Source organism: Chinchilla lanigera, unplaced genomic scaffold (genome assembly GCF_000276665.1).
Source record: "Chinchilla lanigera isolate Chin_1 unplaced genomic scaffold, ChiLan1.0 scaffold00034, whole genome shotgun sequence".
Lineage (NCBI taxonomy): Eukaryota > Metazoa > Chordata > Mammalia > Rodentia > Chinchillidae > Chinchilla > Chinchilla lanigera.
Window position 1 is genome coordinate 12,453,726 of NW_004955435.1, and position 26,266 is coordinate 12,479,991.

Sequence of the window (26,266 nt, forward strand, 5' to 3'; positions counted from 1 at the left end):
AAAGAAAGAAAGAAAGATAAATGAAAAGTGGAAATAGAGGGTTTTACATACATATATGTTCACCACAATACTATTTAGGAGAAAAAAGTGGAAACCACCTTAGTTCTACATAATATAATTATATAATAGAATATTGTATACTTACCATTAATCATATTAATCTCAAGCAATGTTTAGGAATAAGGATAATATTCATAATCTTCCAAGTGAAGAAAGGTTAATCGAAAATATACACATTATATTCCCAAATCTAAAAGAAATGTATTTGCAGGGGGAAAAAAAACTACTCACCTAAGTGTGAGATTGTGTGATATTTAATTCCCATCCTATTACTTTTTTATATTATCCCAATTTTCTTCACTGCATATCTGTTGCCTTTATACCTAGTGAAAGAATAGCTGGGCATGGTGGCACATGCCTGTAATCCCAGCACTTGGGATGCTGAGGCAGGCATATCATTGTGAGTTCGAGACTAGCCTGGGCTATAAAGTGAGCAAGGCCAGCCTGAACTGCATAGCAAGACCCTGTCTCAAAAAGACAAAATAAATAAATAAATAAAATAAATGAATAATGACATAAAAAATGTTGTTCTCTTATAATTTTAGTTATCTAAATTTAAACACCCTTTCTAAAAGTTTTAAGGACTAACTTCAAAGGTATTTGAACATGGAGAAAAATACACACCAACTCAATCAGATTACCTTACACTGATGGCTATTACCTAATTTTTATGAGCAAATGCTTACCGCTCAGGGGATTCTTCATAAATACTGTGACATTCTGTATTCTCAAGCATGAGACTTCTACTGAGGTTTTGTACCCCTGGGTAATGGAAGTTGGCAAAGGAGTGTGACATTGGAGAAGTTTTGTTCCCAAGGTCTGAGATTCTCTTATCATGACTGGTTAATCCACAAGTGAGGCCATCTAAAGCGGGATTCAGAGAGCGGGTCATATAGGCATCAGCTGATTGAGGTCTTCTCATTGGGGATGATGGGTATGGAGAAAGTTTGCTGATAAGAGGAGTCAAAAGATCAGCATATGCAGCTTTTGTAGGTTTCAGAAGTTTGTCAACATGAATATTAAGCATCTTCTGCTCAAAAGCACAAGAGAACACAGAAGAAGGGAGATTCTGAAGCCATGACAATAAGCTCAAATCCAAGTCATCACAACCATTACCACACAAAAGGTCGATGCCAAGAAGTACTTCACTTTCTGTAATTTCTTCTCCAGTTGCTTTACTCTGACAAAATTCTACACAGCATTCGTAAAGTAGGCCTTTCATTACAAGCTGAAATAAACGATTGCTACTTGCTTTAAAACCAGCCTCACTTAGCTTCCTGTCAGCAGGGATGAATTCTGCAACCATGACACAAGCCTCTTCAAAACAGTGCACTCGCGCAGTGCTGGGATTCCAGTCCTTAAACTCAGCATGATTGGTCAGACGAGGCAAAGTCAAAAGCAAACAGAGCTTGCTATAGTCATCTTTAGAAGGACAGTACTCTTCTAGAGCATGTAAACATTGCACAGCTTCTTGCATGGTAAATTCCAGCTGGAAAAAAATAGAAATGATCATTATAAGAAGAGAAAAATGTAACAGATCAGTATTAATAGCGAAATAGGAAAGCTGAAAGAGAATATAAATGGCAAATTACAATGCCACAGAATACACACATAATTTGTAGAATATGTAACAATTCTCAACTCAAAACCAAAGTATTTTCATACCTAAAGTAAAAACAACAAATAATTCTGTTAATTAGCACATTAAGCTTTTATCTATAAAAACAATGTTCTAATTCAGGCTTAAAATTATTACTTTCAAATGTATAACTTTTTAAAGGTGAGAAAAACTGACTTTTCTATAAGTGAAAACTGAAGCATGTCAAGCACAGAAGCTTTTTGTCTGGCTTATCCACAAAGCAAGAGTCATTTTCTTTGCTTCAACTTGTCTTAGGACAAATTTGTATGTGGAAAGAAAGTCAACAAAAAAAGGGAACATTAACAGTTCCTTTACTACAAAAACAACAGTCCAGAGATAGAAAAAAAGGAAGCTTAGCTAAGAGCCAAACTAGTTCAATCTGTGTAGTGAACACTGTCAAGGTATAGTACTTTAAAAGTTCAGTCTCCTATCTTACATATGGGAAAAATACAGACTTCATTAGTAACAAAGAGAATAAAAGTCTTTCTGATTCATGTTCCACTTTAGAACATCATTACTGGACAAACACTTCTCTGTTATATATGAAAAGTCCCTACTGTAATATCCTTTGGTTTTTACTATTGTCTAAATGTTGGTATCCCCTCAATTTGTTGAAATCCTAAGCTCCACCGTGATAAGGAGAGCAGGGCCTTTAAGAAGTGGCGAGGTCATAAGAGCTCATAAGACTTCATGAATGAAGTGAATAAGTGGCGAGGTCATAAGACTTCATGAATGGGATTAGTGCCCTTACAAAAGAGAACCCAAAAGCAAGCTCTTCCACCATGTGATGACACAGCTAGAAAGTGACATGCATGAACCACAGACCAAGCCCCTTCATGGACAGTGAACCTGTCAGCACCATGATCTTGGACCTCTCAGCTTCGTACTGTGAGAAATAAATTTTTGTTGATTATATTTGTAATAGCAGCACAAACAGACTAAGACAGTTTTTCCATGAACATTTACTGGAACTTACAAAAATTTACTTGGTTTTAGATGTGACCATATCAATGGTGAAACCTTAAAAGTAACTATGTAATAAAAATGAATATTTTTTTTTATTTTAAAAATAAAAGGAGGAAAACATTAACAGACAGACAACCTTTTACAAAATAGCCAAACAACAGTACAGACAGTTACAAACAAAGTAGGAAATTAACAATGCTTGTTGTATTACATATTGATATCTTCAAAGTGGTTTCTCATGAAAACAGAGACATGCAATATTGATCAATCAAGGACTCATTAGAGTTTACTATTATTGAATTTAAATTCTCATAAAGACAACATTTCACCAAAAAATGACAATCTGGGTCAAAACAAAACATTGAAAAAAGCATGGTGGCAAACACCTGTAATCCTAACACTCTTTGGAGGTTGAGACACAAGTTCAAGCCCAGCCTGGGTAACTTAATGACTTAACCAGGCCCTATCTCAAAATAAAAAGAATAAAAAACAAAAGGTATGGAGACGTAGTGCAGTGCAAAGGTGCCTGGGAGAAAGGAAAGAAGGAAAGGATGGAAGGAGGAAGGGACCGAAAACCAGAAAAAGGTAAACGTAACCAACCCACTTCAAGAATGAGAAAAGAACGATGACTAATAAATCAAATATCTACTTCTTTAAAAAAAAAAAAAAGAGAGGAACACATACCCTTCCAGCTAGCCACCTATTCACACATCATTTTGTTTTAAATCACAGAACAAGTTTAGAAGTACCACAGATTAAAGTAATCTTCAAAGTAGCAGATACTGCCCCAACCTTGCTCATAAAAACTTTGAGAACTACAAGAGTTGCATCCTTAATCATGTATTTTAAATCACTCATTTAAAGACTGATATGCTACAGACAATTTGCAAAAGACAATCAGCACTAAAGCATGGACTGATTTGCTAAAGACAATCAGCACTAAAGCATGAACTAGTTTCATCTAAACCTGTAAAAAATAAGAAAGATTTTATATATTTTTCTCTAGGAAGAAATATTCCTGGATGAAATTACAAATATGTGTAGAATATATTTAATAAACAACTTATAAAATACCTGACCACAGAACTTACATATAGATTGGCATGTAGTATATAGAACAATCTTCCACATAAGTAACTTTAGCCTTTTTAAAAATGAAGTTGCAGGCTGACATTATGCTCTATACTTAGTGTTTGTGACCCTCACAAGCATTATATTTTCAAATGGTCAGTTTTCTTTAAATGCAATCAGATTATTTTTAATCCTTTGATGAAAAGATTTTACATGCAAGTGGATCTACAAAAATATTGCTCATACTGATCAGAATTAAATTTGTTTAGAGCAGAGTTTTTTGTTTGTTTTTTGTTTTTTGTGTGGGTACCAGGAATCAAACTAAGAACCTTGCACTTGCCAGGCAGCCACTGCACTACTGAGCTATATCCCTAGCCTCTAGAGCAGAGTTTTTAAAGGAATGTAAACAGCACCGAACTTGTACCTATAAATTCTTTCTGCAACCTGTACTTATAAATTGTTTCCGTTAACTAAAATAAAAACGATACTGTATTACAAAAAAAAAGAACTTTGAAAACTATGACAACAATCTTTTTAGTGAATAAAATACTTAAAACTGAAAACAAGACTATGGCGCAAACCTTCAGGAATAAAAATCTTACATGCTGAGGTTCATCTTCTGCTGACATTGCATTGTTAACACACAAAGCCTCTAAAAACTTCTGCTTCAGGATAATATAACGAAACCTGTGGAAAAAACCAAAACATTAGAATGATTAAAAAGCTCAATAGTAGCAATGTGAAAGACAAGAAATTTAAGTTTCTTAAGCAAAACAGGCCAGTTTTGATTGCCTGATTTGGTTGATGCTAAGGATAGAACTCATGGCCTCCCATGTGCTAGGCAAGTACATTTGCTTTAAAGGACTAATTACTCTTCTAGAAGACAGTTCTTTTAAAAAATTAATTGTGCAAGGTCTAATAAGTCAAAAACACTTTTACAAGTTAGTATAAGCAAAACTTTGCTTTCCAGATATTAAGATACTTTACTAAGCTTTTTATCACATTGGAGGCACAGCTAAAATAATTTCAGTCACAAATAATTACAATTTAACAGAGGAAGGACTTTTAGATCTAATATTAATTCTATACAAAAATCCAATTTTTTATGGAAGATGTCAAATGTGACCTAATTAGAAATCAAAGTTCTATATATTCAAAATGAATTTTTGTCATTTAAAAATTTCTAATTGTATTAATGTTTAAAGGAATTTTATGTATTGACAGGATACAACGATTATGTTTTGTCACTGTGTACAAAGAAGTTTTTCTTTTAAATATTAGGAAAGTCTAATAAAAATGGAGCAGAAAGGGTAGGAAAGCCGGGTGTGGTGGCACATGCCTGTAATCCCAGCACTAGGGAGGCTGAGGCAGGAGGATCCTTGGGAGTTCGAGACCAGCCTGGGCTACAGAGTGAGCTCAAGGCCAGCCTGAACTGCATAGTGAGACCCTGTCTCAAAAAGACAAAAAGAAAAAAAGAAAAAGAAAGGGTAGGAAAAAAATGAACATTTATAAAAAGTCACATAACTACAGATTTAAAACTTTTTAACAGGGATTTTTTTTAAAACGGATTTTAAAGGAAGAGAAAGGAGAAAAAAGAATCAAAGTAAATCTGATGCCTTTAAGCACTTTAAACAAAGTTTCTAAGTATTGAAAACAAATAATGAAATTTGAGTCAGTCTTTCAGCCTTTGTTGTATATAACACCCAATAAAACAAAATGTCCAGGGGCTGGGGATATAGCTCAGTGGCACAAGCACCTGCCTGGCAAGCGCAAGGTCCTGAGTTCAATTCCCAGTACCAAAAAAACCAAAACATCCAATAAAAAACAATCTGTAGCTTTAACAAGAAGGTTACCTAATAAATTATATGACGGGCTGGAAATTTAGCTCAACGGCACAGTGCTCGCCTGGCAAGCGCAAGGTCGTGAGTTCAATTCCTGGTACAGGAAAAACACATACATACATACATACATACGTAAATAATTAATATGAAGTATATATAGGGTTCGGCAAAGTCTTACAGGAGTATGAAACCAATCCTACTAGAAAACCCAGGGCTGGGAATGTAGCTCAGCGGCATAAGTGCTTGCCTGACAAGCCTGACGTCATGAGTTCGATTCCCAGTACCAAAAAAAAAAAAGAACGCAAAAGTAAAAGACATATAAGACTCAGCTAACAGAAGATTATCAAGAAAGTTGGCTTGGGCAACTTTTAAATGACAAAGTAATATGAGGTTCAACTTTATTAATAGGGGAGGGGGAAAGGAAAGTAAAAATAATTATGATGCATTATGTGTATCTTAATGCCTCAAAATAAATGTAATCATTATGTACCGCAAACATATACTAATAAAATTGTTTTTTAATTTCTGAAATGCTAGAGTAACTTATATCTGATAATTTATATATGACTAAATAACAAGGCTAAGCCCTAGACAAAACACACAAAAGAATAACTATTTGAACACATTGCATAATAATCAAAAGCTGGCCCAGCTAGAGGGGGAAAAGCTAACTTGAAAAAAGGTAACTTTAGGGATTGAGATTCAAGGGTATAAGGCTTTTCAGAGGAAAGCACTCCCCAGTCTGCACAGTGAGTTAGAACACAAGCAGAACTTTACTAGTTTTTCTTTTTTGTTTGATTGGCTGGTCACCTATATTCCCAACACTCAGGAGGCTGAGGTATAGAAGGATCACCATGAGTTTGAGGTCAGACTGGGGTACACAGTGAGTTCAGGACCAGCCCGAATTATATTATATAGCAAGACTATGTCTCAAAAAACAAAAAACAAAACAAAAAAAGAATGAATCTACAGTGGGCAGAATAGTTTTACAAAATGACTGGATTTTTTTAAAAAAAGGAAATTTCTAGAAACTCAGTCTGATAGGATTAATGTTCAAATTAGCAAACAAGGACTAACACTAGCAAATAAGAGCTGTGGCAGCTTGTCCCCTGAAAGCCTCCTGTGCTCACAGGTGGGGCTTTGGGGAGTGAATGGGTCATGGGTGTGTGACACTGTACTTATCCACTGATTGGTTTAGCACAGTTCTGGGTGTGGGTGATGGATTTACTCATGAGAGAAGACCCACTCCGGGTGTGGGTGGCACCATACAATAAGCTTTTAGCCTGGATGTAATGAAAGGAAAAGCGGAAGGCTATTGCCTCCTGCCTGCCATGCCATCCATAAACTGTTTCTCCTCTGCAATGCCCCTCTGCCAGGCTGCCCTACCTTGGAGCCAGCCTACTATGGTCTGAAACCTCTACAAACTGTGAGGTAAAATAAACCTTTCCACCTCTAACTTGTGGATGTTGAGTATTTTGTCCAAATAATGAGAAAATAACCAAGGACAGCAGCTATTATAAATATGTTGAAGGACTGAAAGAAAATATAATCATAATGAATGAACAGATAGGAATAACTTAGCAAAAAATTTAAAACTGAAAATTACAATATCTGAAATAGAAACTTCACTGTAATCAGATTGCTAACAGATGTGTCAGTGAACATTATATCAATGAAAAAAATTCAGAATAAAGACTACAGGTTAGGTGTTGTGGTTCCTGCCTGTAATCCCACCACTCGGAGAGGCTGAGGCAGGAGGATCACAACTTAGCAAGATCCTGTCTCATAATAAAAAAATAAACAGAGAGTGGAGACATAACTTGGTGCAAAGGCCCTGTACTCAATCCCTGGTACAAAAAATACATAAACTTTAAAAAATAATAAAGAATACAAAGGTTAGACATGGCAGTGCATGCCTATAATTCTAGCACTTGAGAGGCTAAGACAAGAGGATCACGAGTTCAAAATCAGACTGAGGTATATATCAAGTTATACCCTATCTCAATAAAAACAAAAAATGGAAAAAAAGTTTAACAAAAATAAAGGAACACACTTCTCAGATGAAGAAGTACAAATAGCTAATAAATATATGAAAAAATGCTCAACATACTGTCATTCGAGAGATGCAAATTAAAGCAATGCTGAGATTCCAACTCATTCCAGAAAGAATGGCTATTATCAAAAAATCAACATATAACAAGTGCTGGCTAATAGAAATGGCTGTAGGGGAAAAAGAACTCTTCTCCACTGTTGGTGCGAGTCGGACTGGTGCAACCACTGTGGAAATCAGTGTGGAGATTCCTCAACAAAACTAGGATTGGAGGTTCCACTGGACCCAGCTATTCCTTCTTAGTATCTTCCCAAAAGAATAAAAAGCATCAAACCATGTATATACACACCCATGTTTATAGCAGCACAGTCTGTACTAGCTAGATCTTAGAAACAACTCAAATGCCCATCAACTGATGAATGGATAAAAAAGATGTGGCTGTTTTATACAATGGAGTGCTACTCAGCCATAAAGGACAAACTTCAGATTTATAGCTAAATGGATGGACCTTGAGACTATACTGTAAGTGAAGTAAATTGGACACACATGTATAAATACCTCATTGTTTCTCTGGTGTGAAAAACAGAAAGTATAAATAAGGACCAGAATGTACAACAGAAATTGTGAAACAGGAAGAAACTATTCAAAAGGAAAGGGGAGGAGTTGGGGATTTAGCTCAGCAGCACAGCGCCTACCTGGCAAGTGCAAGGTTGTCAGTTCGATTCCCGGTACTGGAAAAAAAAACAGAAAAAAAAAAAAAAAAAAAAAACCCACAAAAAAAAAAGCAAAAGAAAAAGGGAACTAGGGAGGAGGGAATGGAAAGGAAAGAAAGGAAAATAATGAGCAGGATAAAATGGAAACAAACCTTTGTAAATAAGAAGGAGAAGTGGGATGGAATGGAGGGTAGGGGAACGGAGAAAAAAATGAATCAAGATGTATCATATACAGGTACAAATTCCCTATGATAAATGTGATCATTTTGTAGACCTAAATTATACCAATAAACTTAATTTAAAAAAATCAAAAAAGCCAGGCTTGGAGGTGCACCACCACCTCCAACTGTGGTGTAATCCCATCATTTGAGAGGATGAGGCAGGAGGATCACTGCAAGTTCAAGGCCAGCCTGGGCTACATAGTGAGTTCAAGGCCAGCCTGAACTGCATAGTGAAACGCTATCTCAAAAAAAAGCAGCACATCAACTCCATGGAACCTAGTGTAACATTTTCTAGGAAAAGCCAAGAGTCTTATTTTTAATTTTTTGTATTTTTTGCCATACTCCTACCAATGATATGACACTAGAAGTTTCAGATGAAATCTTACCTTTTTTTGTCAAATTTTTCCATACATTCCAGAGGCTGAATAAACTGAAGAACTTCATCCCACTGACCATCAAGGATTAGCTGCCTAAATTAAAAAAAAAAAATTTGTAATGTTAACAAAATCAGGTTACACTAAAGATATAAGACAAAATAGCATCAAAATTTCATAAAGCACATAATGAGATTAACTTGGTTTCTCAAATACTACTTTAACAATATATGCTATATGAAAAGAATTTGTGAATCTGCAACTTCTCTTCCTATTAGTACACATGTGGTGTCTGACTTCTGTAGTAACACTGGACTAAGCCTAAAAGTTCCTTAATTTCCCTATCCAGGGCTGAGGATATAGCTCAGTAACATAAGCACTTGCCCGGCAAGACTGAGGTCATGAGTTCAATTCCCAGTACAAAAAAAAAAAAAAAAAAAGAGAGAGAGAAAATTTCCCTATTCACTTTACAGTTTTAAAACTAGCACATATATTTAAGAACTTGTAGGTGAAGCTCAGTGGTAGAACACTTGCCTAGCATGTACAAGGCCCTGGATTCAATCTGCAGGACCAGAACAATTCAACAAAACAGTATGCAGACAGGTTCTACTCTCACTAAATCAATGGCTCTCAACTATGGATGATTTTGTGCTCCCCTACCCCCAGAGAACACTTTAGTTGTCACAACTGGGGGTAGTAGCTGGTTGTGGTGGTACACACCTATAGTCCCAGGACTCTGGGAGACTGAAGCAGGAGGATATGAGTTGAAGCCCAGCCTGGGCATCTTGGTGGCACAGTCAGACCTTTCCTTGAAACAAAAAAATAAAAAAGTGATGGATATATATATAGCTCAGTGTAAAGGCCCTGAGTTCAATCCTCAGTACTGCAGGGGAAAAACAGGTCCTACTAGCATCTAGTGGGTAGAGGTCAAGGGTGCCTCTAAACATCCCACAATGTGTATCACACTCACACATTCACACACATGAAACAAAAATTTATGTGGCCCAAATTTTAATAGTGTCAATGTTGAGAAATTCTGCTCTAAATTGTAAAGTGTATGTCTTTGAGGACTTGACACTACAGTTCACACTAGGCCTAGGATATAGCTTAGCAGCACAAGCACCTGCCTAGTAAGTGCAAGGTCCTGAGTTTGAGTCCAAAAAAATAAAAAAACAAAAAAATGAAGTTTACACTCTGAAAAAGAAAACAGTAAATAACTCAGCACCAGAAAAAAGGAATAGGAGGATGAATAAGGAGGTGATAGGGAAAGAACAGAAATAAAAAGAGCAAGGAACATGAGTAAGTTTTATCCTACTGTAAGTGGTCTATGAGAACTTGGAAAAGTTAGAAAGCATTCTTATCTTTTTTTCTTTTTTGTGTTTTGTTGTTTTTGTTTTGTCTGAAATAGGGTCAACAGGGAGGGTCGCACTATGTAGCTCAGGCTAGCCTTGAACGCACTATGTAGCCCAGGCTGGCCTCGAATTTATGGTAATCCTCCTGTCTCAGCCTCCCCACATGCTAGGATTACAGGCATGCACCACCACACCCTGCTTTCCTTTTCTTTTTCAATAACAACTGCACTATTTTTAGATTTTTTTTCAGTAGTAGAGATTGAATCCAGGTCTTTATTTTGAGTTACCGTCTCACTAAGTAGCCCTGGCTAACCTTGCTTGCAATCCTCCTGCCTCAACTTCCCAAGTAACTGGGATTACAGCATGTGTCACAAGGCTAGGCATGGATTTTTTGAAATAGTAAAAATTTAAAAAGGAGGAATGGGCAGGAGAACCTACATAAGATTGCCAACTTTTTATTCTACAAAGAAGGAATATTACTAGCCAATCAACACATATCTTAATCATTTTATAAGGGGGAATTTTTGTATTAAAAGAGCAGGAAAAAACAAATTGCAAAGGCCAGAACTTTAACATGAATATATTTAGTATAGTGAAAAAACTTACTATCTATAGTTCTGTGTATATCACCCTTGGACCAGAAAAATTTCATCACAAACCAACAGGTTCCTGGGGTACTTAAAAGCCACTGCTAAATTCCAAAAGTATTAGTGCTTGAAACACAGGGCCAAAAAGAACACTGCCTCAGTACTAGTTCCTAACTAAACCACTAAGTTCCCTGAGGCTAAATGACATTCACAACAAAAAATATAACAAGTTTAATATAACAAGTTTAAATAACTGCCATAATATAATAAAGGTCTGTGCTTCTTAAAGTCCCCTATGCCCCCCGTACTGAGGATTGAACCTACAGCCTTCCCAGTGAACATCCCCAGCCCGCTTCACCTTTTTTTTGAGACAAGGTCTCACTATGCCTCCAAGGGGACCAGGCTGGGCTTGAAGTCATGATCGGCCTGCCTCAGCCTCCCAGAGTGCTGCAATTACAGGTCTGAGCCACCAGGCCCAGATGAACACTTCATTTTTTCCACAAATATGCATTCCTTGTCAAAGATATTTATCACATAAAAATAGAAGACATTTCTCCCTCGGAATCTGGGATTTTCTTTTTCCATTCAATTCAAGTTGGGATATATCTGGCTTTCCATTTTGGAAAACATGTTAATTCCCTTTGCCTTGAAAGTCTACTCCTAGGAATCTCATCCTAAGAAAATAATCCAAGATTCAGGAAAAGTTTTGTGCATAAAATCTACTCAATATAGTGTCTAAGAAAATAGGACACAATTGTCTAAAAATAGGGGAACAATTAAGAAATATATTAAAATTGAAAATTTTTAATATAAAGCAGAACTCTACATTATATATATACCACAAAATTGCTATTATTTTAAGATATGCATGGGAATCATAATTTTTTCTGGGTGATAAGTGGATTTTTCTTTATTTTTCTATATTTTTAATAATAAATATATTTGTACAGTGATAGATTTTACATACAGGGCCAAAATATGGTATTTCTTTGCCCTTTCATAGTTTCTGATTTTCTAGTCAAGAACCTTTTACATTGATACCACAAACACAATAAAGTTTTGATTCTTGTTTTTTTAAAACATCTGAGTCAAAACACCCTACAGAAAAAATTATAGCACTCTGTAAATGTTTCATTATAAAAGTAACTACTGTTAAAAAATTCTACAGCCTTTCCTGATTATAAAAGTTCTATGTGTATTACATACCTTGCTTTATTAATACTTAACATTTCTTTGAAGGAACTACAAACCTCACAGCAATAATGAAATCATACCTCAGGAAGAGCATATCATCTGAAAATAAGCCGTTTATGACTCCACTTTCCTTCTCAAGAGCCAACATACTAATATGAAGCTTCTTTGAATTCAGGAAGTCCAAAATTAGCTTAATAATTTCAACCTCTTTTACATTCACTGTTTCTTCTGCCGTCATATTGATAACCTAAATATTAAACAGAAGAACAACAAAAAAGTCATACTGTTTTATATCAGTTTAACTGCATAGAAACTACATATAGGTTTCTTGAGAATTTTCAGTAGTTTTTGAAGTAAAATTAACTTATCAAAACCATGTTATTTTTGGCCAAGGATGTAGCTCAGTGGCATAAGTGCTTGCCTGGCAAGCCTGAGGTCATGAGTTCAATTCCCGGTACAAAAAAAAAAAAAAAACTCAAAAAACAAACCCATGTCATTCTTTAAGAAAATTATGTCATTCTTTAATATGTGTATTTCTTCAGTGCATCACTTTATAAACCACTCAGAGATACACACTGAAATAATGACAGATTAACATCAAGTCTGTGCCAGGAGTGGTGGCACAGACCTGTAATCGCAGCACTTGGAGGCTGAGGCAGGAGAATCACTATGAATTCCAGGCCAGCATGAACTACGTAAGTGAGTTCAAGGCTAAATTTGCCCTACATAGTGAGACCCTGTCTCAAATTTAAAAAAAAGAAACATCAAGTCTGTGATTTGTTTCAAAATAATGTAGGACAGTGGGAAGAAGAAAAAAATGAAAGAAGAATGATTATGACACTGGGTGTGGTGGTGCATGCCTATAATCTCAGCACACAGGAAACTGAGGCAGGAAAATTTCAGAGTTCAATGCCAGCCTAGGTTACATAGGGAGCTCAAGGCCAGCCTAAACTACATCACAAAACCTTGTATCAAAAAATAAACAAAAAAGGGGCTGGGGATTTAGCTCAGCAGCAAAAGCGCCTGCCTGGCAAGTGCAAGGTCGTGAGTTCGATTCCCGGTACCGGAGAAAAACCAAAAAAATAAAAAAATAAAAAAAATAAACAAAAAAGAATGATCATGACTATTGAGATGAGCTGATGGGTAGTAAGTGGGGCTATTCTTATACATGTTTAACATTTTCCACAATAAAGAATACCTTTATCTAGGTGTGCTGGCATACACCTGTAATTCCAGCTACTTAGGAGGCTGAGACAGGATGACAGCAAGTTAGAGGCCTGCCTGGGCAACTGAGACCAGATCTCATATTTTAAAAATACAACAACAAAAAAAAACCAAACAAACACACAAACAAACAAACAAAAACCCTGGGGATATATCTTAGTACTTCCTGGGTTCAATCCCCAGTCTTGAAAAAAAAAAGTGCAAGTTAGGTTATATTGGTAATATTAATGATATTTCAACACTCTAAAATTTCTTTTAATTCCCACCTATAGGTCTGTGGTGATACAGCAAACACATTATGAAATCTTAAAGACTGAGAAGTAGAAGGGCTGTGAAAATCATTAGGTTAGAATTCTCATTTTACAGATGAAACCATGCAAGTTAAATGGGCTAAATGTTGTAGTTTTCTAACATAAGGCAAAAGACTACCATACTAGTGGACTAGCTGTAAAAAAAAATTACCAGATGTAACAAAATCATCAGCATTATCTTTTTCACTAGATCAATTTACTTTAACCAAGCTCACAGAACCATGAACACATACATGCAGACATGAAGGTTTTTCAACTTTACTTTTTTGTCAGTTTATTTTTTCATGATAAGAAATGCAAATGGGGGCTACGGATATATACGGATATAGTTCAGTGGCACAAGTGCCTGCCTGGCAAGTGCAAGGTCTTGAGTTCAATTCCTGGTACAAAAAAAAAATGCAAATGTCTAGCCAACTAGAACACTCTCATCAGCAGATGAGTATATTCTCTTACGTAGAGAAGGTGCTAGAATAAACAAGGGAAAGAGCATGGCAAGATAATTATATGACTCAAATATTTAATGACATCAAACTAAGCTTATCTCTTTCCAGGTAAGAATATACCTGCCAAAACTTTATTCTAATAAGCCAGTTGCCCAATTCCTGATACTTGAGTTTCTCTTTGCTATCTTCTGAGCTAATCACTATCCTCCTTTTCACACTGTCTAAAAGATGAGACAATAAAATTAACAAGACTTCCACTTATGAAACTCTGACTGCATTTCAGAATCATCTCCCTAAGATTACATCTAAAGTACACTGATTACCAATTTTAGTATTCCCCAAACTCATTAGACAACTCTTACTTAAGGAAAAAAAAAAAAAAAAAGGCTTCTATTAATTTAGTTCTCAGAAAGACATATTCCAATTCTCTGAGATCTTAGAGGGCACTTTATTTATATCACCAAGTGGCAACCATACAATTCAGTGTGGGACTAAAGCTGCAATTTTCTAATATAAGTCAATATAAACACTTTACAGGCTTCATATTCAACATTCAGCCTAAATATTAATCAAAATATTAAGCAATTCTAGAATACAATTTATGGCAATAGAGTTACTTTTACTCATAATCAGAAGTTCAAATTTCTCTCATGCTGCCAAGGCTGGCCTTGAACTCCTGGCTCCAAATGATCCTCCTGTCTCAGCCTCCCAAGTAGCTGGGACTACAGCATGTGCCACAATGCCCTATATAACTATATATTGATACTACAATTTTTTTTTTTTTTTTTTTTTTTGGTCTTTTTGAGACAAGGTCTCGCTGTGCAGTTTAGGCTGGCCATGAGCTCACTTTGTAGCCCAGGCTGGTCTCAAACTTGCAACAATCCTCCTGCCTCAGCCTCCCGACTGCTGGGATTACAGGCATGTGCCACCATGCCTGACATTTACAATCATTTCTGGTCATAGAAAAAGAAACATTTTTTTGAGATAGGGTTTTGCCATATATACATACAGAGTCCACTAAATATATATATACAATATATATATATAACATATATATATATCAGGAAAATAAAAACGTATAAGTATTTTAATACTAAATGTATTGAGACATCATAAGATTAATACAAGTTACCTTTGGCCTCTACAATCATAAGAGGTACTCAAAGTGGTGGCCATTAGCTTCCAGACATTTATTAGTACAGTAAACCACTGAAGTGTGTATACATGTTTTTTGGCAGACTGGATATGTGTGTGTGAGGTCACTGGCCTCAAGTAATGCAGGCCGGCTTCAACTGCCAATCCTCCTGCTTCAGCCTATCAGCTCTGGGATTTTACGCACACACCACATCCAGCCTGAGAATTTTTTTCCCCAGCACTGGCGATTTACCCAAGGTTAACCACTGGGCTAATCCTCAGCCTTTTTTGTTTTGGTTTGGTTTGGTTTGGTTTTTTGAGGCAGGGTCTCACTATGTAGTTGAGGCTGGCCTTGAACTATGTAGCCAAAGATGACCTCAAACTCACGGCAATCCTCCTGCCTCAGTCTCCCAAGTGCTGGGATTGCAGGCATGCACCACCAGTCCTAGCTCCCAGCCCTTTTCTCAATTTATTTTATGACAGTCCCACTAAGTCACTAAATTGTGTGGGCTAAACTTAAACTTGCCATTCTTCTACCTCAGCCTCTCAGAGCACTGAGATTACAGGCATGTACCACCATACCTGGCCAAAAATTACATTTGTTTTTTTTGGAGACAGGGTTTCACTATGTAGTTCAGGCTGGCGTTGAACTCACTGTATAGCCCAGGCTGGCCTCAAATTCACAGAGATTCTCCTGCCTCAGCCTCCCAGGTGCTGGCATTACAGGCATGTGCCACCACGCCCGCTACATTCTTAAAAATACATGCATTACACTGACTTTTGAATAGGTAATAAAATATATTGCAATTAACCTAGAATTGAGTCAGATTTGAAAAAACACTTAATTAAAAAAAGACAAATCTTAATTCTATACTGTGACATTCCCAGTGGAATAGTGTGGTACTTTAATCACTCAGCTCAGAACTTTTATTATTATAAGCTTTGCTGTTGTTAAATACAATATAAACACAGCCATATGCTTGATGTACCGAATCCCGCCCCTCAAAAAAAGACTCAGTCTTATACTAATTTTTGCTCTAAAAGATGCAACAGGAGCTGGGTGTGGTGGCGCACGCCTGTAATCCCAGCACTTGGGAGGCTGAGGCAGGAGGATTGTTGTGAGTTCGAGGCCAGCCTGGGCTACAGAGTGAGCTCAAGGTCAGCCTGAACTACACAGCGAGACCCTGTCTCAAAAAGACCAAAAAAAAAAAAAAAAAAAAATTCAACAGGGCTATTTTTCAGAGTATGTCTTATTCTTTCATGTACAAAATCCACATTTACTCAAATATAGTCATGTCACCTTCTGGTACACTGTCACTCTCCAAGCCCAGAATTCTAGCCTGAATTTCTTGTGACTCCATTTCCTACAGAACCATTGTCCCCAGTCTGTCACTGCCAGCAACAGACCTCTCCTTAACTGAGCACTGCTTGTCCATGTCACCTGCTCGTAGTGCACTGGCAACACAGCTATCATTGATTGTATCCCATGAACTCTTCACCATCACAACCTCTTGCAGGCCAGGCTTCACAAAGTTTCCATTAAATCAGTGTGAACTGAAGACTTTCAAGACAGGAGCGACAACAAAAAGGATGACAGTTAAGAACGAAGGTCCACACAAAAGCAACACAACAGCACCAAATTTCAGAAAACGTTTATTTCACGAGTGCGTTAAGTACGCATTACAATGTGCAACGTGTTGAATTATGAAGATTCACATTAGACACAACCAAGCCTTTTCGTTAACAGGTGCTCATATTATTTATGCATTGTGTCTATACTCCAGTTGGTCATCTGGCAGTAAGTCTTCAGTTCATCTCTTTATACAGGTGCTTACCTTTCGTCCAAAGGCACCCACCTATACATTTGTAAATACTTATAATTTATATTATCATTTATTTTAATTATTAATGTCAACAATATTGTTTATTTATATTTAAGTATATATTAATATTATTTTATAATTCAATACATCCATCCTATGTCGCATCAGATGTACTAAATGTGTCCATCAATCTGTTGACATTAACTGGGACTTATTTTGGGGGCAGGGCTTATATTACAAGTATCCTGAAAAATCACGCTAAAGCTTATTTTCCAGTTAAGTCTTATTTTCAGGGAAATACAGTAGATTACAATTACTCTTTTCTCTGATCCTTTTGTGCTACTGAAACATTTATAGAGGGTGCCAAAATCCTAATTGCTTAATTTAGACGTGATATATTATTTATTAATTTATATTTTTGACATAAGAAAGTAGTTTTGGACAGTTTTTTAATTCCCATTAGGTTTTCTCTAAGTCGAAGGAGCATAATTCAATAACAAATTCTTCTTTGACTCTTTTCTCAAAGGGAAGCTCATAAATTCGTAACACTTAATTAGCACAGGAATTATTTTGAGACAAGGTCTCACTATGTTGCTAGCCTTAAACTCCTGGGCTCAGCCAATCCTCTGGTCTCAGCCTCCTGAGTAGTGAGGAATATAGATTTTTGTCACCATGCCTGGCTCTAAAATTATCTTTTCAAATGAGATGCACACAAATATATTCAACTAATATTAGCTGAATTAAATGGAGATACAAAAACATTGAAGAAATATTTGTAAAAAAGCACAGAATAGATCGCTTTTGTTTCCAACTATTCTAAAGGCTTTCTCTGATCCAACTATTTTGCCTAAGTCAACTCTGCAAGCATCTTAGGGAGATCACCCATCCAATCAGAAATATGAACAATGTATTTGCTGGACAGAATTTACAGAAGGACAACAGTAAGGTTTATTCCACTGAAAATGGAAAAAAAAAGTGTGCCAATATTTCCATATTAAATGACACCTTTTTAAAAAAAAAAAATCACAAAACATGATTCTGAATTTTCTATTGAGAAACAGATTTTTATACTCAATATCTCAACTAGGTAAAGAAAAGAAATAAGAGTTTTCCTAAAAATAAGGGTATCTAGAAACCAGCTGGACGGTAGGTAGTATTTCAGTACTTAGATACAATTAACCTCTACAGAAACTACATTCCAGATGGAGTCTCTGTAGCCTCCTATTGACCGCTGCCAATGAAGTAAGATTAGAAAGATGTATTAAGGGGCAAGAAATAAAATTCTGTTTATAAATCTAAGACTAAAGAAAAAGTGTTAATAGATAAGAAAAAAGAAACATATATATTTCCACAGAGATATAGAAAAAGTTTCATAAAAAAATCAGCGCTAGCTTTCTACCCAACCATAAATAGATACGGTTTGAATGTTCCTTTGAAATGATGTTACTTACTTAAAATACAGATTAGGAAAGAAGGAAAACACATGAGGCCAAGAATAATTTAGATGTAAAAGGTCAAGGGAATCCGGACACAGTAATAAATTTTGTGCTCATGAAAAGAGTGCTTACAGCTCTAATTTCCATGATTTCCTTACAAGTTTTATAATTTGCTTTAATTTACATTTTAATAATAGTATATTCTAATATTACAATTAGGGGGGAGAATATCAGAAGCCTCACATTTATTGAAGGAAAGAAAATAGATTTCCTTTAGATCACTGAACAAAAGCAGGTCCCTTTAGACCACCACGCCTCATCATGTCTCCCCATCGCCTCATGTCTGCAGCAGGGACGCAGATGTGCCCCTCCTTCCTGCTGACAGCTATTCTCTATTCATCAGTTACTCTAATCTACCTTCTGGAACTGTGAATGATTTTGGCCTAAAGAATCAAATTACAGTCAGGTGTCACATATATTATAGTCAGTCATACCTATAATCCCAGCACCCCAGATTTTAACCCCAGACTAGGCAATTTAGTGATTTAGCGAGATTCCTGTCTCAAAATAAAAAATAAAAACGTGCTAGAGAGTTAACTCAGTACAGAGGTTTTACATTCAATCCTCAATACTGAAGGAAAAAAACTGTATTTAAACCAGATGCAGCTTTACCTAAGTATAAAAAGCATTTAATTAATATAATATTCTTTGCTTATATCTACATAGAATATCTCTGGAAAATGAGAATAAATTGGTAATGATGGTTGTGTCCAAAAAATAAACTAGATAATTAAAGAATAGGAAAGTGACAGGCGTGGTGGTGCATGCCTGTAATCCCAGCACTCGGGAGGGTGAGGCAGGAGGATCGTTGTGAGTTTGAGGCCAACCTGGGCTACAAAGTGAGCTCAAGGCCAGCCTGAACTGCATAGCGAGACCCTGTCTCAAAAGGACAAAAAAAAAAAAAAAAGAAAAAGAAAAAGAATAGGAAGGTGACTTTTCATTATGTATCCTTTCAAATCTTTTTAGTTTTTACACGTACAAACATTACTTTAATAATAATAATATATACAAGTAACCAGTTACCTGCAAATCACTGGAAGGACTCAGTACTGTAACAAAGAAACTGTATTTTAAAATCATTTATATTTTTCCATAACTCAAAACCTCTTCTCATATCTTATTTAAATATAATTTTTAAAGAATAGTTCAATCTTTCCTTGAGATTAAAGTATTTGTGCTTTCCATATTTAAATACAAGTACTATAAGAGAACATTTATTTACCTAAATACTAAAATTCTACAAAATAAAAACCTTTTAACTCAGACTATTCAATTAAGTCACAGAACGAAGAAAAAGTAAAGAAAAACAAGTTCATTCTTGTCAGTTTTTAGCAGGGCACATATTTGTGATGTCAGCATTTGTGAGGCTAAGGCAGGAGAACAGCAAATTTGAAGTCAGCCTGGGCTATCCAATTAAGTTCAAGCCCATCCTGAACCATAAAGTTAGATTGTGAAAATGTAAAATATAAACCTTCCACTCAGCTAAACTTGCCACAAACTTAAAAGGGACCAAAAACAAAAACAGCAAGGTATAAATTAGAATTACTTAAAACTCACATATTGAAATGTTTATCACCTAAAATGTATAAATAGCGTCTTCAAATCCAAAAACTTCCAGTTGATAGACTTTTTTTTTTTTTTTGGTACCGAGAATCTAACCCAGGACCTTGTGCTTGCCAGGCAGGCACAAAAATTCCAGCTGAAAAGTGAAATAAGTGAGCTGGGAATGATGGTTCACACCAGCAATCCCAGCACTGAGACAGGGGGATCATAAATTCAAATCCAGTCTGGATAATTTAGTGATTTAGTAAGGTCCTATCTCAAAATTTAAAAAAAAAAAATGTAAACGGTTGGGGATGGATCAATGGTAGTAGCACACTTGGAGGTCCTAGGGTCAATCCCCAAGACTGGAAAACAAAAAACAAAAAACCCAAACAATTTACAGAACCACATTCAATCAATAAATTACAAGACAGTCAACCTCACTAGTACAAACTAAACATCCGTAATCCAAATACCTAAAATGCTCCAATTTAAGTTTTGAATTTTGGAGCATTTTGGATACACTATTGAGTTTTCAGATTAGAGACGGTCAACCAGCAAAATCTATGCAAATATTGTAAAATCCCCAAATCTGAAACATATCTGATCAACTGTACTACTAAAACAAGGCAACATTTACGCCTTACGAGTTTGCAAAAATTAAAAACACGTTAATTGGGCATGGTGGCATGTGCCCATAGTCCCAGCTACCTGGGTGAGTGCATCAAAAGAGAGTTACAAGTCATCCTGGGCAACACAATGAAACTCCAGTTTAAAAAAAAAATACATACATACATACATATTAATAACATCTAATGTTGGTAAGAATGAAGATAAATGCCCTTTCACACACTGTTGCTGAGACTGTAAAGCAGGCCAGACGAGCTGATCAAATGAAATCTTTACATATGAAAAATAGCCTCTGAGTTATCAATTTCAATTCTTCTAGGAACTCAGCCTGCAAATATTTGCAAATGTATATAAAGATACATAGACAAAGCTAGGTGTGGAAACCTGTACTTGTATTCCCTACACTCTGGGAGGTAGAGACAGGAGAATGGTAAATTAGAGACCAGCCTGGACAACTAAACCATTTAGTGATACCCTGCTCAAAATTAAAAACTGAAAACAGAGCTGGGGATAAGGCTGAATGTAAAAGCCAGGGGTTCAATCCCCAGTACAAGGGAGAAAAACAAACCACCAAAACCTATAAAGATGTTCCTTGAAGATCTGCTTGTAAAAGAAAAAGAAGGAATAAACTGAACTCTCACCAATGGCAAAACTGTTAAATAACAATTGTTAAACTGGTAATTCATACCATAGACTACTAATGCAATGATGTAGGCTACACATCCTAAAATGAAGAGACCATAACATCAATAACTATTTGACTAAATACGAACAGGCCTATTAAAAGCAAGGGGGTGTATATCTTTATCTACATAAATAGGCAAAGAAAAGTCTGGAAGGGTGAACATCACTGTTCAATGTGGTGCCTCGGAAGAAATGAATGAGACTGGGAAGAAGGACTCTAGGAAGCAGAAGGGATTGACGGGAGACTGTTTTTTTATTCTTTATCATTTGTAATTCCTGAATGGTTTATAACCAATGTGTATTTCTGTATTACTTGTATGCTTACACATTTATTTCCTATACAAATACAATTTTATAATTTAAAAACCTGTAAAAGTGAGAAAATAGATATTAAAGAGTCTATTCCATATAAAGGTACCAACTAGAGCAGATCTCCAAAACAAGATTAATTGCTATGTTTACAACACAAAAAACATTAGGCACTATTCTTGGAGCTTACATTTATTGTTCAACAAATCCTTACAAAAACCACTCTTCACTAACACAGCTTCCACATCCCCTACCATCTTGGTCATCAACGTCTGAATATTTGTGAGTCTCTCTCTTAAAGCACCCAATACAGAACACAATTCCAGGCCAGGGATATAGCTCAGTAGCACAGCACCTGCCTGGCAAGCTCAAGATCCTGAGTTTGACTGCCAGTACAAAAAAAAAAAAAAAATTAAAAATCCCACAATTCTCCGGACGTGGTGTAGTATGGTCAGCAACTATGTACAGTAAAACTAATACTTCCCTATAATATTGGCATTTTACAATGAACATACTTAAATTTTCTATCATTGTATTTGTGAAATTTTGTTTTTGTACTTCCTAGAATTTCACTTTCAAAGCCTTTTAAGGTTTGAAAGAAAACTAACCTAATTCTATTTCCAGAGTTTCAAAATAATGTTAAAAAAATGTTAAGCCAGGGGCTGGGGATATAGCTCATCAGCACAGCACCTGCCTGGCAAGCACAAGATCCTGAGTTCTATTCCTGGTGACAAAAATAAAAATTTTTTTTTAAAATGAAATGATTATAAAAAATGTTAAACCAGGCTAGGCATGGTGGCACACATCTGTAATCCCAGCACTTGAGAGGCTGAGGCAGAAGGACTGCCATGAGTTCCAGGCTAGCCTAAATCACAAAGTAAAACCCTGTCTCAAAAAGACAAAAAAAAAGTTAAACTAAAACTTAAGCCAAAAATGGACACTGAAACTCTAATTTTAGCTGGACATGGTGGCACATGCCTGTAATCCCAGCACTCTGGAGGCTAAGGCAGGAGGATCACTGAAAATTCGAGGCCAACCTGGGCTACATACAGAGTTCAAGGCCAGCAGGAAATACAGAGCGAGACCCTATCTCTAAACTACATTAAATTCCCTCTACTTTTAGCTTGCTTCTATAAGATTTTCTTTTTTTTCTTCAACAAATCTACAAGAATCACAAAATATGGTACTTAGCCACTAAAAAAACATGATTGGAATTAAATGGGTCGACCATAAACAGCACAAAATTTTACTCTTTTTTCATGCAGTATTAACTCTACAAAAATCAAATGATGACTGATAAAATGAGATAAAGCTCCCAGAAGAATGGCAAGTGTATGACTGATGCTCCATAAACGTAATTTCTTCCTCTCAGAATTCATATCCTTGATTAAGGACAATGTATCAAAGGAACTAGTAAGCAGTACCTGTAATTCTAGCTATTCACAAGGCTAGGACAGGAAGATCTTGAGTTTGAGGCCAGCCTGGGGCAATTTAGCAAAACCACCCCTCATTCCCACTCCCCATCTCAAAAAAAAAAGGCTTCTAATGAAATGCTCTGGTAGAGCTGCTGTGCTATACTGCAGACCCAGGTATGGTGACACATCCCTGTAATCTCAGCTACAAAGGAAGCTGAGGCAGGAAGATCACAAGTTTAGAAGGGGAAAAAAATAAAATTTTAAAAATAAAATTGAAAAATAAAAAACTGTAAGTGGGGACTCCTACTTATAGTATTTTCTTGAAGTCAATAACCATTTAAAATTTTTGAGTATTTACTGTGTTCTAACATGAGGCTACATGATTCAATGGACTACAGAGAACAAGACAAAAAAGGTTTTAAACATGTGTATGATATTTGTAATATTTTCATTTTAATAGTACTAAACTCAAACAAAAAAAAATCAGTTAAAATTATGACTGGGCTGTTTAATATAGCAGTCTCAAAACTGACGTGTCTGCAAATGTGGGCCACCACTGGATTTGGAGTTGAAGACCTAGACTCAAGAATTATATATGAAAATAACATACTTAAAACATAAAGACTACCAGAAGGCCATGATGCACACCTCTAATCTCAACACTCTGGGAGGCTGAGGCAGGAGGATAGTAAGTTCAAGCACAGCCCAGGCAACTTTAGTGAGACCCTCGCTCAAAATTTTAAAATGAAAAAAAGAGACAGGTATATAGCTCAGTTGCTCAATATGCATGCCCTAGGTTAAACTCCACTACCACAAAAAAAAGACCTAAAGAATTACAAACAGAGGTAGTAAGCTTTTAAAGGATTACTAACATCCTAATATGCAGAAACAAAAAGGGAAAAGGTGCTATCATTTACTGCACATCTACTATATGTAAGGCCCTTTGCCAAATACTTGCATACAATTATCTTTGTAATTCTTAAGACTATAATTCTCATTGCACACTAACACTCAAAGATGTTAGGTATTTACCTCGACAGCAAGTAACTGCAGAGCCAAGAATAACATGACTAAGTATATCTTACTAAAATCCATGAGCCTTTCCCTTTACAACATTCAGACTTTTACAGGGATAAAAATAATTAGAACTGAGATAATACTGAACTGCCGGGCGTGGTGGTGCATGCCTGTAATCCCAGCACTCGGGAGACTGGGGCAGGAGTATCGATCGTTGCAAGTTCTAGACCAGCCTGGGCTACAAAGTGAGCTCAAGGCCAGCTGAACTGCATGGTGAGACCCTGTCTCAAAAAGACAAAAAAAAAAGAACCAAGATCGAGCACACAGGAAGCTGAGGCTGGAGGACTGCCCCAAGTTGGAGGTCAGCCTGGGCTACATAGTCAACTTGAGGCCAGCCTGGGCTACAAAGTGACATCTTATTTAAAAAAAAAAAAAATTCCACACTGAGAATTGTTTAGTACCAAATATGACTCATGTCAGTTACTGGCCATAGCCTTCTTTTTTTGGCGGGGGCGGGGAGGGGGTTCCGATACCGCGAATGGAACTCACGACCTCGCGCTTGCCAGGCAGGCGCTGTGCCGCCGAGCTAAATCCCCAGCCCCCAACCCCCTATAGCCTTATTTCTAAGAAAGCCAGTCTGCCCCACATATAAGAAGGAAACACCCTTTTCTCCACATTATCACAGTAATGAATGTCTGCCAAAGAGAGGAAATGTACCTGAACAGTTCCCATGAGCACTTAAAGGCCACTATAAGAAATAACGTCCTGGACCTAGAAATATTAGACTGTGCAAAAATATTTAATACTGTTTGCCAACGTTCCCTGTTATTCAAAAGTCATCAACAGATGCCTTAAATTTTTTTCCAAAGGGCTTTCAAATGCATTATTTTATTCAACTTCATAGTCCACCCAGACTAAAAAGCAATCCTTATCCCCTCTTCTATAGAATGAGAAATCAGAGTCAATAGCAAAGCAGCTCTTTGAAGACTGCAATCAGCAGCAAAGAAAAGATTGAATCTCACCTGATTTCTAGTTTACTGATCTACTAAGGGAAACTGCACATCTTTTCATTCTTATTTTGAAGTGTGTTTTCAAACTGCAGCACGAATGAAGAATATCACGTGGTGTCCAGAACATTAGTGACAAACTCGACTTAAACAGAAAAAGACTGAACACAATTATGTAACCAGGAACATAGGACAATAACCCTATTCTCTTGCAGTACATTGATAATACTGATTTCATAAAAGAAAAAAAACTATGAAGTGGAAAGGTGGGAGATAAACACAGGTTAAAAGCCCCGCACCAAATAAATAAATATCCAAATTCAAACGTTCTACTTTTTTGGTTTTTACCTAAAAATATAGTATGATGGCTTACTTGCCCTTTCCACAGTTGTATATTAATTTTTCTTTCCAATGAAATAATTTTCCCCTCCCCCATCACACCTTCCTAAATGAGATCTCCAGAATGTGCCATATAAAGGAAAATGGGCTCTCAGGCGTTTCTCCTTTCTAGTAAAATACCAATGTAACACATGCCAAGGCTAAAGACAAAAAAAAATTTTTAAATACTTGGATTTATCCTGGAAAAAATTATAGCATCTTTAAAACCTACGTGTTAATTTCCGTAGCATTAACTTTTGAATCACTACAAACAAAAAAAAAAGGAGGAAAATATGTAAATGTGTGGACCACAACCGATGAATCTGGGTGGAACAAAGACTCCTCTTTTCATTATGCAGAGAGAACCAAGTTGCCAAAAAACGCTCCCCGCAGACACACGCGCGGTTTGCAGCGCCCGGCCGGGGTAGGGAGAAGAAAACACATTCATCTGGTCAAGCGCTACCCCTGCCCTCCCGCTTTTGAGAAACGCGTCGCCCCAGAGCGGGAGCCCCATCTCCTCCTCCCCGAGGCCGGGAAGTGGATTAACCCTGTGAGTTCCACCACCGCCCACGTCTGTCAGGCCGGCTTCGCTCCGCACCACCCCGCTCCAAATCCCGCGGCCGGCCCGCCCGCCGCCCCGGACCCACAGCAGAGCCCGCTCCCACGGACCGCTGGCGTCAGGCGGCCCGGCCGACGCCCACGTTGATAGTGAACTTCTAAACTACACCCCGAAACTTTTCCTTCTTGCCACACACGAGCGAACGTGGGCTCCCGTTAAAACAAAG

General features: G+C 36.7%; 1 protein-coding gene across 6 annotated transcripts in view; it reads right to left on the minus strand.

Annotated features, from left to right (window-relative positions):
- Wdr47 (WD repeat domain 47) overlaps positions 1-26,158 on the minus strand; it is a 64,920-nt gene extending 38,762 nt beyond the window's left edge. For 2 of the 6 annotated variants that reach the window (XM_013516534.1, XM_013516533.1), the window contains exons 1-4: positions 12,149-12,315; positions 8,948-9,031; positions 4,339-4,423; positions 747-1,549 (exon numbers count right to left, since the gene is read on the minus strand). In XM_013516534.1, coding sequence (XP_013371988.1) covers positions 747-1,549; positions 4,339-4,423; positions 8,948-9,031; positions 12,149-12,306 — 1,130 coding nt within the window. In that variant the 5' untranslated portion in view covers positions 12,307-12,315. Of the gene's footprint in view, positions 1-746; positions 1,550-4,317; positions 4,426-8,947; positions 9,032-12,148; positions 12,316-25,118; positions 25,203-26,150 lie in introns of those variants that run through there. The other 4 variants (XM_013516535.1, XM_005388841.2, XM_013516532.1 and 1 more) reach the window with 4 other exon arrangements.
- Between the last annotated feature and the right edge of the window lie 108 nt (positions 26,159-26,266).